The sequence below is a fragment of the Balaenoptera musculus genome, chromosome 10 (assembly GCF_009873245.2).
Source record: "Balaenoptera musculus isolate JJ_BM4_2016_0621 chromosome 10, mBalMus1.pri.v3, whole genome shotgun sequence".
In the NCBI taxonomy this organism is placed as follows: Eukaryota; Metazoa; Chordata; class Mammalia; order Artiodactyla; family Balaenopteridae; genus Balaenoptera; species Balaenoptera musculus.
In genome coordinates, this window is record NC_045794.1 from 62,133,478 (window position 1) to 62,147,099 (window position 13,622).

A 13,622-nucleotide genomic window follows, 5' to 3' on the forward strand; every position below is an offset into this window, starting at 1 on the left:
AAAAAGAAAGTAACCAACGTTTTTTGCAAATGGGAACTGAGTTACTTACCAGTGAAGTAACTAACACCCTCCCTGAACCCATCACTAGAGATGGATGGATGGGGAGCAAGCTTCAAGCAGACAAGAGAGTACAGTACCACAGATGGAGGAAAGGCCAGGGGGCCAGAGTAGGAGGAAGACCTGGGAGCCATCTTTCTGGGCCTTTTTCTCTCTATAATACTGGACAGATCACTGCCCACTCTGTCCTTACTACCACGGCAGAACACGATTTAATACCAACCAGAGGCATTAAACAAAGTTTTAAACACTTTTGTTTTTAAATGGTTTTTAAATCAGTTGCAGTATGCACACAACAAGTGCAGGCAAAGACGCTGACCACTACCTTCCACTGTTCTTTCCCCCAAACGAGCTAACTGATTACAACTAGGGAGGCAGCTTGTTGAAAAGAATTATGCCCAAAGCAGAAATACGGAAAAATTCCCTAAGAAACAGAATATATGAGTGGAAGGAGCAAATGAGGAATAATGAAACAATGATTTTAACAAGAGATTCTTCACCCTAAGACATGTATTCCCTAGACAGACCAAAAAGTCCCTGGGTTCTTACCTTTCTATCTAGGACAGTATCAGATAAGGCAATTAATATTCCTAGGAGAATATTATTTCCAAGAAAGCACAAGCTCACAAACAAAAATAATTAATATCCTAAGAAGCCCAAGTGCTGAGAAGGAAAACTGAACAATCTCAGTAGAAGGAAAGAAAATTAGTAAACAAAAGCCATCAAAAACTTAAAATAACCACAATAAATACGTTCAAAATGATACTGGAGGATATTGTAAAAAAATGAAGCATGACCAAGCAATCACAAAAAAACAGCTAGTAATACTGGGTATAAAAATATTACGGTGAAATAAAGTATACAGCAGATTTGAACAGCAAAACAAATATGATACAATAATAAATTAGTGAGTCAGAAGAGTGGTACAGGAATTCAACAAAAAGGCGCAAAGAAAGGAAAAGATGGAAAATATAGAAGTTAAGAGAGATGAAAGAAGCAAAAGTGCTATATTCACAAAATAGGAGACCCAAACAAAGAATTTTTTAAATAAAAAATATTAAATCTTAAATAATTTTGAAACCTCCACAAAATGGATAAATTTCTGGAAAAATATAAAAGGCTTTAAAGACTCTTCCACCTCTCACCCCTAGACATACCTACACAAAACCACAGGCTCAGTTGTATAAAGATTGAAAAGAAAAAAATAACTATTATTTGCAGATGATATAAATCAGATAAAATAATAAATCTAATAAAACAAAATGCATAAGCATTCAACCAATATTTGTTAAATATAAAAATGAAAAAAGAAACAAAAACAAACAAAAAAACTCCTTGATATAGATCATGTCTGAATGCTAGGTACAATTATGAAATAGGCAAATTTTATCTCGATCATCACTCTCTCATTCCTAAAGGCTCTATCATAATTCTTCTTTCCAACCTCAACTCCCCCTGCACCTCCAACACACCCAATCAACTACTGGGTCCCTCTTTTCACATCATGTAAGCTGCCAATTATTTGTCCTTAAAGTGTTAGCTACTGAATGTTTAAATGAGCAATTCTCAAACTTTTGGGTCTCCAGATCCCTTTCCACTCCTAGAAATTACCAAAGACTCCAAAGAGTTGTTGTTTATGTGGATTATATTTATTGATATTTGCTGAATTAGAAATTAAAAGTGAGAAATTCACTATCTTTGCCAGGTGATCACAGTCAACATCAAAAGTGATAAGTCACGTTGATAGTGTATACTTTTCCATAATGATGTGATGAAATGGCATTTTACCTTTGTGGTCTCCTCCCAAAAACCCAGTCTAATCATGAGAAAAACATCAGACAAATTCCAATTGAGGGACACTGCAAAATATCTGACCAGAACTCCTCAACACTGTCAAGGTCATCAAAAACAAGTAAAGTCTTAAGAAATTATAACTGCCATAAAACTCTTAGATGAAAAACATAGGCAGAACACTCTTTGACATAAATCGCAGCAAGCTCTTTTTTGACCCACCTACTAGAGTAATGAAAACAAACATAAACAAATGGGACCTAATGAACCACAGAAGCTTTTGCACAGCAAAGGAAACCATGACGCAAAGACAACCCTCAGAGTGGGAGATAACATTTGCAACAAAGCAACTGACAAAGGATTAATCTCCAAAATATACAAGCAGCTCATGCAGCTCAATATCAAAAAACAAACAACCCAATCCAAAAATGGACAGAAGACCTAAATAGACATTCTCCAAAGAAGACATACAGATGGCCAACAAACACATAAAAAGATGCTCACTAATTATTAGAGAAATGCAAATCAAAACTACAATGAGGTATCACCTCACACCAGTCAGAATGGCCATCATCAAAAAATCTACAAACAATAAATGCTGGAGAGGGTGTGGAGAAAAGGGAACCCTCATGCACTGTTGGTGAGAATGTAAATTGATACAGCCACTATGAAAACAGTATGGAGGTTCCTTAAAAAACTAAAAATAGAACTACCATATGACCCAGCAATCCCACTACTGGGCATATACCCAAAGAAAACTGTAATTCAAAAAGACACACGCACCCCAATGTTCACAGCAGCACTATTTACAATAGCCAGGACATGGAAGCAACCTAAATGTCCATCAACAGAGGAATGGATAAAGAACATGTGATACATATATACAATGGAATATTACTCAGCCATAAAAAGGAACGAAATTGGGTCATTTGTAGAGATGCAGATGGACCTAGTGAGTGTCATACAGAGTGAAGTAAGTCAGAAAGAGAAAAAAATATATCGTATATTAGTGCATATATGTGGAATCTAGAAAAATGGTATAGATGATCTTATTTGCAAAGCAAAAATAGAGACACAGACGTGGAGAACAAATATATGGATACCAAGGGGGAAGGGGGTGGTGGGAGGAATTGGGAGATTGGGATTGACACATATACACTATTGATACTATGTATAAAATAGACAACTAATGAGAACATATTGTATAGCACAGGGAACTCTACTTAATGCACTGTCGTGACCTAAATGGGAAGAAAATCCAAAAAAAGAGGGGATGTATGTATATGTATAGCTGATTCACTTTGCTGTACAGTAGAAACTAACATAACATTGTAAAGCAACTATACTCCAATAAAAATTAATTTAAAAAAATAAAATAACGTTAATAGTAGGTTTTTTTGTAGATTATCATGTGAGGAAGTTCACCTCTATTCCTATTTTTCCGAGAATTTCTGTTGTGAATAAATGTTGAATTTTATCATTTAAAAAAAAAAAAAGAAAGAAAGAAATTGTAACTGCCAAGAGGGCCTTAAGGAGATGTGATGACTAAATGTAAAGTGCTATCCTGATGGGATTCTGGAATAGAAAAAGGACATTAGGTAAAAACTAAGGAAATCTGAGACAAAGTATGGACTTCAGTTAATAATGTATCAATATGGATTCATTAATTGTATCAAATGTACCATACTATTACGTTAATAATAGGGGAAAGTGGGTACAAGCTACACAGAACTCTGTACTATGTTCAGAATTTTTCTGTAAACCTAAAAATTGTTCACAATATTTCTGTAAAACTCTTCTAAATAATGAAGTTTATTTAAATTAAAAAAAAAACACTGCTTAGGAAAAAATTAAACTAAGAAAATTTGAAAACACAAGAATACACAGCATACACTCCATTAGCCAGCAGAGCAATGGCATAATCACACCTCATACAGTCTTGGGAAAAGTGCACTGTATGTTCACGAGAGAATGAGAAACAAAGCAAATAACATCAAGTACCACGGCATTACTACAAAAATAATTTCGACCTCACAGATTCTCTGAAAAGATCTTGAGTTCCATAGTCCTAGGAACACACTCCGAAAATCTCCAAGCATAATGGAAATACAAAAGATTTCTGGCTTGGAATTCTACTGATATACTGTGTAGACCACTGGCTAGTTCTTTTACTTTTTCAAAGCTAACCCTTTCTCTAATTTAGCTCCCCAAACTTATTAAAGAGTCCCATTATATACCTGCAAAATGTTTACATTATATTATTCAAGCCTCTAATAGAATCAAGAACAACTTTTAACATGTACAAAAAAAAAAAAGAAGGTACAATAAGAATCTAAGTGCTCAAACAATAGGAAATACTGAGTGATATTTTCCCACTTGGGAAGTTCAAACATTACAAATATTTAAGTACTGCTGTTAATTTATACTCCTATTGAATTAACAGATCTAAGCAACAATCATCAATGGCCACTATTATCACAAGAAGAGAGAAAATCAGACATTATGTGCCTCCTGATGGTAATACAGAACACCATCAATGAAGTATTCTTGTCATAAAAAATTGAACCTGAATCTGAGCAAGCCTCAGATTAGAACTGTCTACTGACCAATTTGCAAGAAATATAAGTAACTGAAGAACACATTAAACAATCACCATGGGGGCAAATCCAGATTGTGGGAAACGCTACAGGACAAATTAACCTTATTCCCTCAATAAATTGAAAAGGAAAATTAAAAATTGAAAAGGAAAAATCAAAAGAAGATACAGGAGAGACTTAAAAGATTAAAAAAGACTTAAGTGACTTACAAACCAAGTCCAACACAAAGACAATAAAAAGAAATTTACAAGACAATTAGGGACGTTTAAGCAATGACTAGTTATTTGACTATATTAACGAATTACTCATTTTTAGAGTAATAATGATATTAATGGTTAAAGTTTTAAAGAAAAGTCTATATATTTTAGAGATATATACTGAAATACTTATGAATAAAATGATGTATATGGGATTTTCTCAAAAAAATATGGGGTGGGGGCTTCCCTGGTGGCGCAGTGGTTGAGAATCCGCCTGCCGGTGCAGGGGGCACGGGTTCGAGCCCTGGTCTGGGATGATCCCACATGCCGCGGAGCAACTGGGCCTGTGCATCACAGCTGCTGAGCCTGCGCTCTAGAGCCCACATGCCACAACTACTGAAGCCCGCACACCTGGAGCCCCTGCTCGGCAACAAGAGAAGCCACTGCAATGACAAGCCTGCACACCGCAATGAAGACTGGCCCCCGCTCGCTGCAACTAGAGAAAGCCCGCGTGCAGCAATGAAGACCCAATGCAGCCAAAAATAAATAAATAAAATGAATAAATTTATTTAAAAAAAAAAATATGGGGTGGGAAGGCAGGAGTATACATGAAACAAGACTGACCTGAGTTGATAATGCTGAAGATGGGTGATGGGTACATGAGAATTCATTATACTAGTTCATCTTATTTATAAAAACATATTTGAAATTTTATATAATAAAGACTTCAATAAAGATATCTATTAACATTCTTGAATGTGTAATTAATGTAAACTGTTACAGTTAGCAAGCAGCTATTAGGAAGATGAAGTTATTTTAATATAAAAGACAATAAGTATGTAGGTAATAAATTGGTAACTAAAATGTCTAGTTATTTTATTATTTTACATAAGAAGATCTCTGCAACCTAAGAATTTACATAATTTAGGACCTTAATCTAACTGGCAACTCCCCAGGTGAGTTGCCCCAGAAGACTATCCAATTTTGGATTATTTGGCAACAGGACCCACTTCTCTAGACTGGGATGCACCAGAGGTTAGTACAATGACTGTGGCAGGCAGAATAATGGCCTCCCAAAGATGTCCACATCCCAATCCCTGCAACCTGTGAATGTTACCTTACTTGATACAAGGGACTCTGCAGAAGTGATTAAGTTAAAAATCTTGAGACAGGGCAGTTATTCTGGATTATCTGAGTGGGCCCAAAGTAATCACAAGGGTCCTTATAAGAAGGAAACAAGAAGGTGAGTGAGCAGTAGATGTGACAACAAAAGCCAGAGGTTGAAGTAATAGGAGGAAGTAGCCATGAGCCAATGAAAGATTGCAACCTCTAGACACTGATAAAAAGGAATGAATTCTCCCATAAGAGCCTCCAGAATGAACACAACACCTTGCTTTTAGACTTCTGATATCCAGAACTGTAAGATAATAAATTTCTGTTGTTTTAAGCCACTAAATTTGTGGTAACTTGTAGCAACAAGGAAACTAGCATAATGACCAATGGTAAAATTTAATAGAAAAGTCTACCTTAGTTCAAGTATAATGACTTGAGCTGCCTTTTGAGAAACTGAGTTACCTATAAACTACATGTGTTCATGCTGAGGCTGGATGACCTGCTGTCAGGGGATACTGTAGGTAGAATTCTTACATTAGTCAGATTGCTAGACTAAATGATCTCTAAGTTTCCCACAAACACTAGGGGAAAAAGTAGCCACAGGACTCAGAGGTTTGCAAAAGGCTCTGCTGGTAGCATAATCTTTGTTAAAGATGAAAAGGCCTCTACTAGGCAATCCTGAAGTATACAGCATTAGCCAAACACTTAGCAGGCAGGTCTCAAAGGATATTCAAATATTAGATGAGCATATGTACCAAATTTGTTGACCCATTTATAATAGATGAGATAAGAAACTTCACAGCCCTTCTCCATCCATTCCCACTTTAGGGTGGGGAAGGGGTATCTAATAAGAACAACCAAGTGCCATTGTGCAAGAATACTTTAAGAGGATTAGTAATTGGCATATAGATAATTTATCATTGAACTTGAATGCATAAATGTCTTAAAGGTCAGTTATTGAGAAACCGTACACCAAAAATACTGTCCTTATAAATATGCTATCACTAAAAACATACAATATACTAAGTCAATAATGATAATGATGAAGCTAAACTAATAGTACAGTTAACCCTTGAACAATGAGGGTCTGAACTGCACAGGTTCACTTATAGGTGGATTTTTTTCAATAGTAAATACTACAGTGCTATATACAGATCAGTGGTTGGTTGAATTGCGCATACCGAGGAACCACAGCTCTGCATCGAGGGTCAGAGACTCTACCCCACCCCACTCCCACTAATCATTCAATGGTCAACTATATTTAAACAAGAGAATAAAAATAGCAACATTTAAAATCTGTGACCCGCTGAAAAAATAATACTTGATGTTACCAAAAATTAGGCAATTCCATTAATTTACATGCCTATATACACAAGCTATATGATGTTGTCAAATGCTATATATAGTAGCCATACTTCTTAGAATATGATTTAAATAATAAATAATATTTATTATAAATAATAAATATGATTTAAAGCTCTCAGTAAACTCTAACAACATATCAATTTTACTTGACGAGCACTAAATCACAGTAATCATGAAAAATTCACCTAGTAAGTATGTAAAAATCAAAGTTTCAGGAAGTCGGGTCATCTCTAGGCCCATCAAGAAGATACTCATTTACTACATTCTGAGAATTACTGAACTAAATCACCTTTGCAGTTCCTTCCATTTCACAAGGCATCTGATTCGAAGTACCCAATTTAAATTAGAATCTTAAGCAAGAGTTCCTCAATTAAGAGTCCCTTATAATACTAAAAAGATTTATACATATTTTTAAAATTTTTATTCTCTTCTAAAAAGTCAGTTATATAATCAATTTTTAATACAACAGAAGATTTTGACCTCTAATAGACTTCATAAAGTAGTTTCCTCTGGTAACAGAAATAATTTATAAGATATTCAAAAGATATGACTTTCCTTAAGGTAAGGAACATATTCAATTTTTTTTTTAATCTAAAGGTATATTTTACTTATTTAGTTTACCTCAATCTATCAATAAAAATTTGACCCCTACACTTAAAGGATTTCTTAGTAGTTAATTTCCAAAGTGATATGAGTTCTGGACTTTTACAAAGTTTTTTAAGACATATATTAAATGTACACTTGTGTTCTGAAGTATATTAGTACAGTATAAAAATTCAATTCATATTTTTCAGTATTTACTACCTAAGACAAACAACACTACCACAAAAACAGAACTAAACACAACTGGAATAATAAATGAGCAAAAGAATTTTTTAAAAAATAGAAAGCATAATCTCATATAAAAGAAGAAAACTGAATAAATGGATACGAAAGTCAATTGAGTCCAAGCTTCCACTACCTCACACCAAGACTACCATAGTAGTCTCTTAATGAATATCTTTCTCTCTCACTCCTCTAAATCACCTTATATCCTGCTTCCAGATTCATCTTGTCCACTTTTATAAAAATATTCAATGACATACCACTGTCTACAGAATCAAGTTCAAAATCCCTGGTCTGGCACTCAAAGCCTTCCCTAAGTTTGGTCTCTACCTGCCATGTTGATCATTATTCTTGTAAACAACATTCCCTTCCAATCTACCTTCATCAATTTTTCTACTCATTTTCCCCTGAATAAACCCTGAACAATTAATTCCCTGTTTAGCCTTGCCTCTTGCCATCCTCCCTTCCTAGAATGCTCTCCTTGCTCACTCTCAATCCTATGATCCCTATTATCTATGCTATTCAGAGTTTGTGTTCTCTTAAGAAAGCTTCTCTAACTACCCCAGTGTATAGCAACCGCCCAATTGTCACAACTTGTATAACTATGCCTTGTTCATGTTCCTCATTTAACACTTAGTAAGTGCTATTATTGCCTTATCTATCCATCCCTCTATTTAGTCTTCTCAAAAATAAATATAATTCAGACAAACCACATTGTATATCTCTTAGCATCCCCTTCACTGGGCACAGTACTTTGCACAAAGACTGCATTCAAAAAAAGCTTACTAATAATATTCTGAAAACTAGTGCATGCAATCAGATTTTTTACAACACTGCTACCTCATACTGACATACTGCTTTATATTTTCAAAGAACTTTCTGGTTTCACTAGATCATATTGTCCCTCTCAAGCAGGAAGGATGAGTATTCTTGCTTCTATATTTTTTATTGAAGTAGAATATTTGCCTCAATATTTTAGGTAGCAAAAATGAGATTCAGAGAAAGTGTAAAGCAAAAATTACCCAATAGTGTTGGGCTTTTTTTAATGTGTTTTATTGCTTCTCCTGCCTCTTAACTTTATCTTTTTGGAGAGAAGGCTGAATATTAATAATTATATTAACAATAACAATAGTGGCTTTTATTTATTGGATATTTACAATGTGCACAGATGTGTAAGAGGCATTTTATAGATATATTATCTCAAATAAAACTCAACAACTCTGGGAGGTAGATATTACTATTATCTTTATTTAATAGATGAGGAAAACTGGAAACCCTGAGAATTTAATTAATTATGCAGGTCATACGACTAAGTGACGGAGCTCAGATTTTAACACACAGCCAAATGTCTATGGAGCCCATGTTCTTATCCACCTCTCCTAGATCTAAACAGTAACTAGCTTAGGCCATGCCGTTCAAAGGTGATATTTTATAAATAGATAACTCAAAGGTGGACCTCAAGATTAGTTTCAAATACAGACTATTTCAGTAGTTCAATTTTTGGTATTATTGTCTCTAAAATGAGCTACAATATTTCACAGAAGAAGCTTAATGAACAACAAGAAGAAAACTGCTCTTGCTGCTTTTTTTTTTTTAACATCTTTATTGGAGTATAATTGCTTTACAATGGTGTGTTAGTTTCTGCTTTATAACAAAGTGAGTCAGCTATACGTATACATATATCCCCATATCCCCTCCCTCTTGCATCTCCCTCCCATCCTCCCTATCCCACCCCTCTAGGTGGTCACAATGCACCGAGCTGATCTCCCTGTGCTATGGTCTCGCTGCTTTTTAAATAACTTGCTCTAATCTCTCAATATCAACAGAATTTAGAATAAAAAATGATTAAAACTTTATCCATATAGATATTCTGATACAGAATTTAACACTATCTACTTAGATATTTACTCTAAAAGGTACCAATAAATTTTAAGCAATTCTATTCAGAAAGACAGATACATAGTCAACATGTTAGTAGCAAAGGAAAGTATTCAGAGACAGACAGACCAACCTCAGTTCCATCACTTACACTGTGAGCTTTTAGAGAAGATAATTAACCTCCGTGAGCCTATTTCCCTATCTTTAAAAGTGAGGATAAACAAACATCTACCTTTAATGGCTGTTGTGAGGACAGTCTGAAAAAGTATACACTTAGAAAACAGCAGTTGTTATTACTGGTATTTTTACTACCACCAAAAGATTTTAAATATTTTAGCTAAAAAAAACTTAAGAAAGTCCAATAGCATTAAATAAGAAAATATTTACGGTAAAGTAAATATCATGTTCCAACACAAGGCTTAATCTGAACTTTTTTTTCTGAAGATATAGTGAAAACAAAATAACCTACCATCGGTTTTCCATTTAAAATCGCTGTTACAATAACCTTCTTCATAAACCAATTTACGTCCATGTCCATTTTATTCTCTATTAACAAGTTATCATTTTAAAGTTTAACTTTTCTTTGACCATTAAAGAAACAAGTTTGAACCAGAAATTCAAAAAAGGTTGGGACCAAGTTAACACAAGTAAACAAAACTGCATTTTGCTATCAATCATTAGACTGATTCTACATTTGAGCCTGAACAAAGGACATTCACTAAATTAAAATTCACAAACACCTCAATTTAGTAGTGACTCTCAACTTCATAGCAGTATGAAAGACAGAAATGTTGTCCTCTGCATTATTCCAATAATGTAAATTTGTCAAATAATCTACCACCTAACAAATCATAGAGCTATCCACCTGGCTACATTTTACTCACTGGCACCTTTACTTTAGGTAATACAAACATCCCTAATAGTCTATAAATCAATATTTAATGGAATCTTTAAAAAAGGAGAATTGAAAATGAAATGATCCTAGAGCAAAATGTTTTTGTACAGTGACAAATCATCATTTAATCCACACCCTACTGGTGAATTTTTATTTATTTTTTTAACTTATTGGATAAGGTACACTTAACCAGTACCCCCACCTATTTGTTTTAATTTCAGAATACAATTCAATCACAACACAAGGCAGCAATATTTATTAAATTGTTATACTTTTATATAAAGAATATATGTGGCAACTGCTCTTAATTCTGAATTATTTTAACTGTTTCATTCTATCTACAGCTGCACATGATGTGAGATTTACAGGCATTTAATTTCCTTAACTGTTAACAACCTCTTGATTTCAGTAAGGCAAAAAGTTTCTTGAGGAAAACAAACACAAACTTACATCAGTATGTCTTACACTATATGGCTGGGAAAGCAAGGGAAAAGAGGTAGGAGATAAGGCAGAAATAGCAGAAAACTGGGTTATGCCCTAACAAGCTTTAAACTATCTGTAATTTTCATATCAACAGAGGAATTAAAGTATTATTTTAAAATACTTTTTTAAAAGTTTGTTTTAAATACATTTTTAAAATAAAATGATGGCTTACATCAAACACTTTCCAGCTGTAGATGGTAGTACCTTATTATGCTGTATTTGAACCACTCACCAAAGTTCGGTCAGGTTCTCCATCTGCCAAACCAGCCTCCATAGTGAAAGAAGAGCGGTTTACACCTCTCTTTCCATTAATATTTAGTCATCCTGTAAATCCTAGAAGAAGAAAATCATATGTATTAGTTCTGGTATAAAACTGTGATAAGTGGGAAATAAAGCATTAAGTATATAAGGAGAGAGAAATCATTTTAGGCTAAGGTTATTGGGAAATCCAATAATGGGAAAAAAAAACCAAACAGATTTTGCCATGCACCTTGAAGAATGGTGAAAGTTCAGCAAAAATGAAAGAAAATATACCAAGTGAAGAGGAATAGCAAGAGCAAGGTTAAAGATATGAGACTGTTCAAAATTTGAAAAGATGACTGAATCTACTTATAACTAAGGAAATAAAATTATATATTTTTTCATTATTACATTGGCAAAAACTAAAAAGTGTGCTACCATCCAGTGTTGGTGAGAACATAGGAAAATAGATGTTCTCATGTACTTTTGTGATAAGAATATAAATCAGAACAATTGGGGAGAGGACAATTTAAAATATATATGCTTTAATCCAGCAATTGCAAGGCTAGGAATTATTCCACAAATATATTATACAAATGCACAAAGACATAAATAAACACATCCAACAAAGTAATAGGTGAGAAAAACTGGAACCAGCCTTAATGTCAATCATTAGGAGCTTGCTTAAATTATACTACATACATACAATTGAATAGCACGCTGCAATTTTTAAAAATGAGTTAATATCTGTATATACTAAACTAGAAAGAAGACCACAACACATTAGGTGGAAAATACAAAATGATAGAACATAATATATAAAATACTCTTTTTGTTTCTGAATTTTTCATTTTTACAATGAACATGTATTACTTTTATACTTCTTTTTATTTTGAAAAGTCTTAGAAGTAGGTCTTCATCACTTTTCTTTTGAGCTTTTTAACTAACAAAGCCTCCAAGATGAACTCCTACAGTAATTATATATATTCAGAAGTCTCTAATAATCTCTCTAATAATTCTTCCTTACAACAGCTAACAAAATTAAAACCAAGAAATAGGTAGACGTCTAGTCATTTCCTGGAGTTCCAAATCATTTTCTTGTTTTTGCAAGTGTAAAAGGCTGCACTGAAAGATAAATACAGGATGACCCATCCTGTGGATACGAGTCAGCCTCTTTCCCCAGCCAATCCTGCCATTGTCCATGGGCTCATGAACAAAGTAGCCACCATGGTAGGGATGCAGGTTATGCATGGGTTCAGCAACATGGACCTCCACTCACCAAGACCAACCTGGCTACTGCCACTGCTGAGTGCCAAATCTGCCAGCAGCAGAGACCAACACTGGGTCCCCAGTAGGACACTATTCCCTGAGGTGATCAGCCAGCTACCTGGTGACAGGTTGATCACACTGGACTGCTTCTATCATGGAACAGGTAGTACTTGATTCTTACTGAAATAGATACTTAGTCTGTATACAGATTTGCCTTCCCTGCACAAAATGCTTCTGCCAAAACTACTATCCGTGGACTTACAGAATGCCTTCTCTATCCCTACTATTGTTCTACAAAGCACTGCTGCTGATCAAGGAACTTATTTCACAGCAAAAAAAAGAAAAGAAAGTGTGGCAATGGGCTAGTGAATTCGCTAGTCTTACCATAATCCCTGTCATCCTGAAACAGCTGGCTTGATAGAACCGTGGAATGGCCTTTTGAGGACTCAGTGAGAGCACCAGCCAGGTGGCAATACCTTGAGCGAGGATCTCCAAAAGGCTGTATATGCTCTGAATGTCCGATATATGGTGCTATTTCTTGCATAGCCAAGATTCACAGGTTAGGACTCAGAGGAAGGAAATGGAAGTGGTACCACTGACTACTTATTGACCCCAAGCAAATATTTTTGTTTATTTATTTTTATTGAAGTATAGTTGATTTACAATGTTGTGTTAGTTTCTGGTGTACAGCAAAGTGATTCAGTTATACACATATATATACATATTCTTTTCCCTTATGGTTTATTACAGGATATTGAATATAGTTCCCTGTGCTATACAGTAGGACCTTGTTGTTTATCTATGTTATATATAGTAGTTTGTATCTGCTAACTCCAAACTCCTAATTTATCCCTCCCCCACCCCCTTTTCCCTTTGGTAACCGTAAATTTGTTTTCTATATCTGCGAGTCTG

At 34.6% G+C, this 13,622-nt stretch overlaps 1 protein-coding gene across 7 annotated transcripts in view; it reads right to left on the reverse strand.

Moving 5' to 3' along the window:
• OSBPL8 (oxysterol binding protein like 8) overlaps positions 1 to 13,622 on the reverse strand; it is a 194,802-nt gene that overhangs the window by 121,745 nt on the left and 59,435 nt on the right. For 4 of the 7 annotated variants that reach the window (XM_036865913.1, XM_036865907.1, XM_036865908.1 and 1 more), the window contains one exon: positions 11,434 to 11,534. Coding sequence is in view for 3 of the 7 variants with exons in the window: in XM_036865907.1 (XP_036721802.1) it covers positions 11,434 to 11,475 (42 nt within the window). In the remaining 4 variants the exon portion in view is untranslated. Of the gene's footprint in view, positions 1 to 11,433; positions 11,535 to 13,622 lie in introns of those variants that run through there. The other 3 variants (XM_036865916.1, XM_036865912.1, XM_036865914.1) reach the window with 3 other exon arrangements.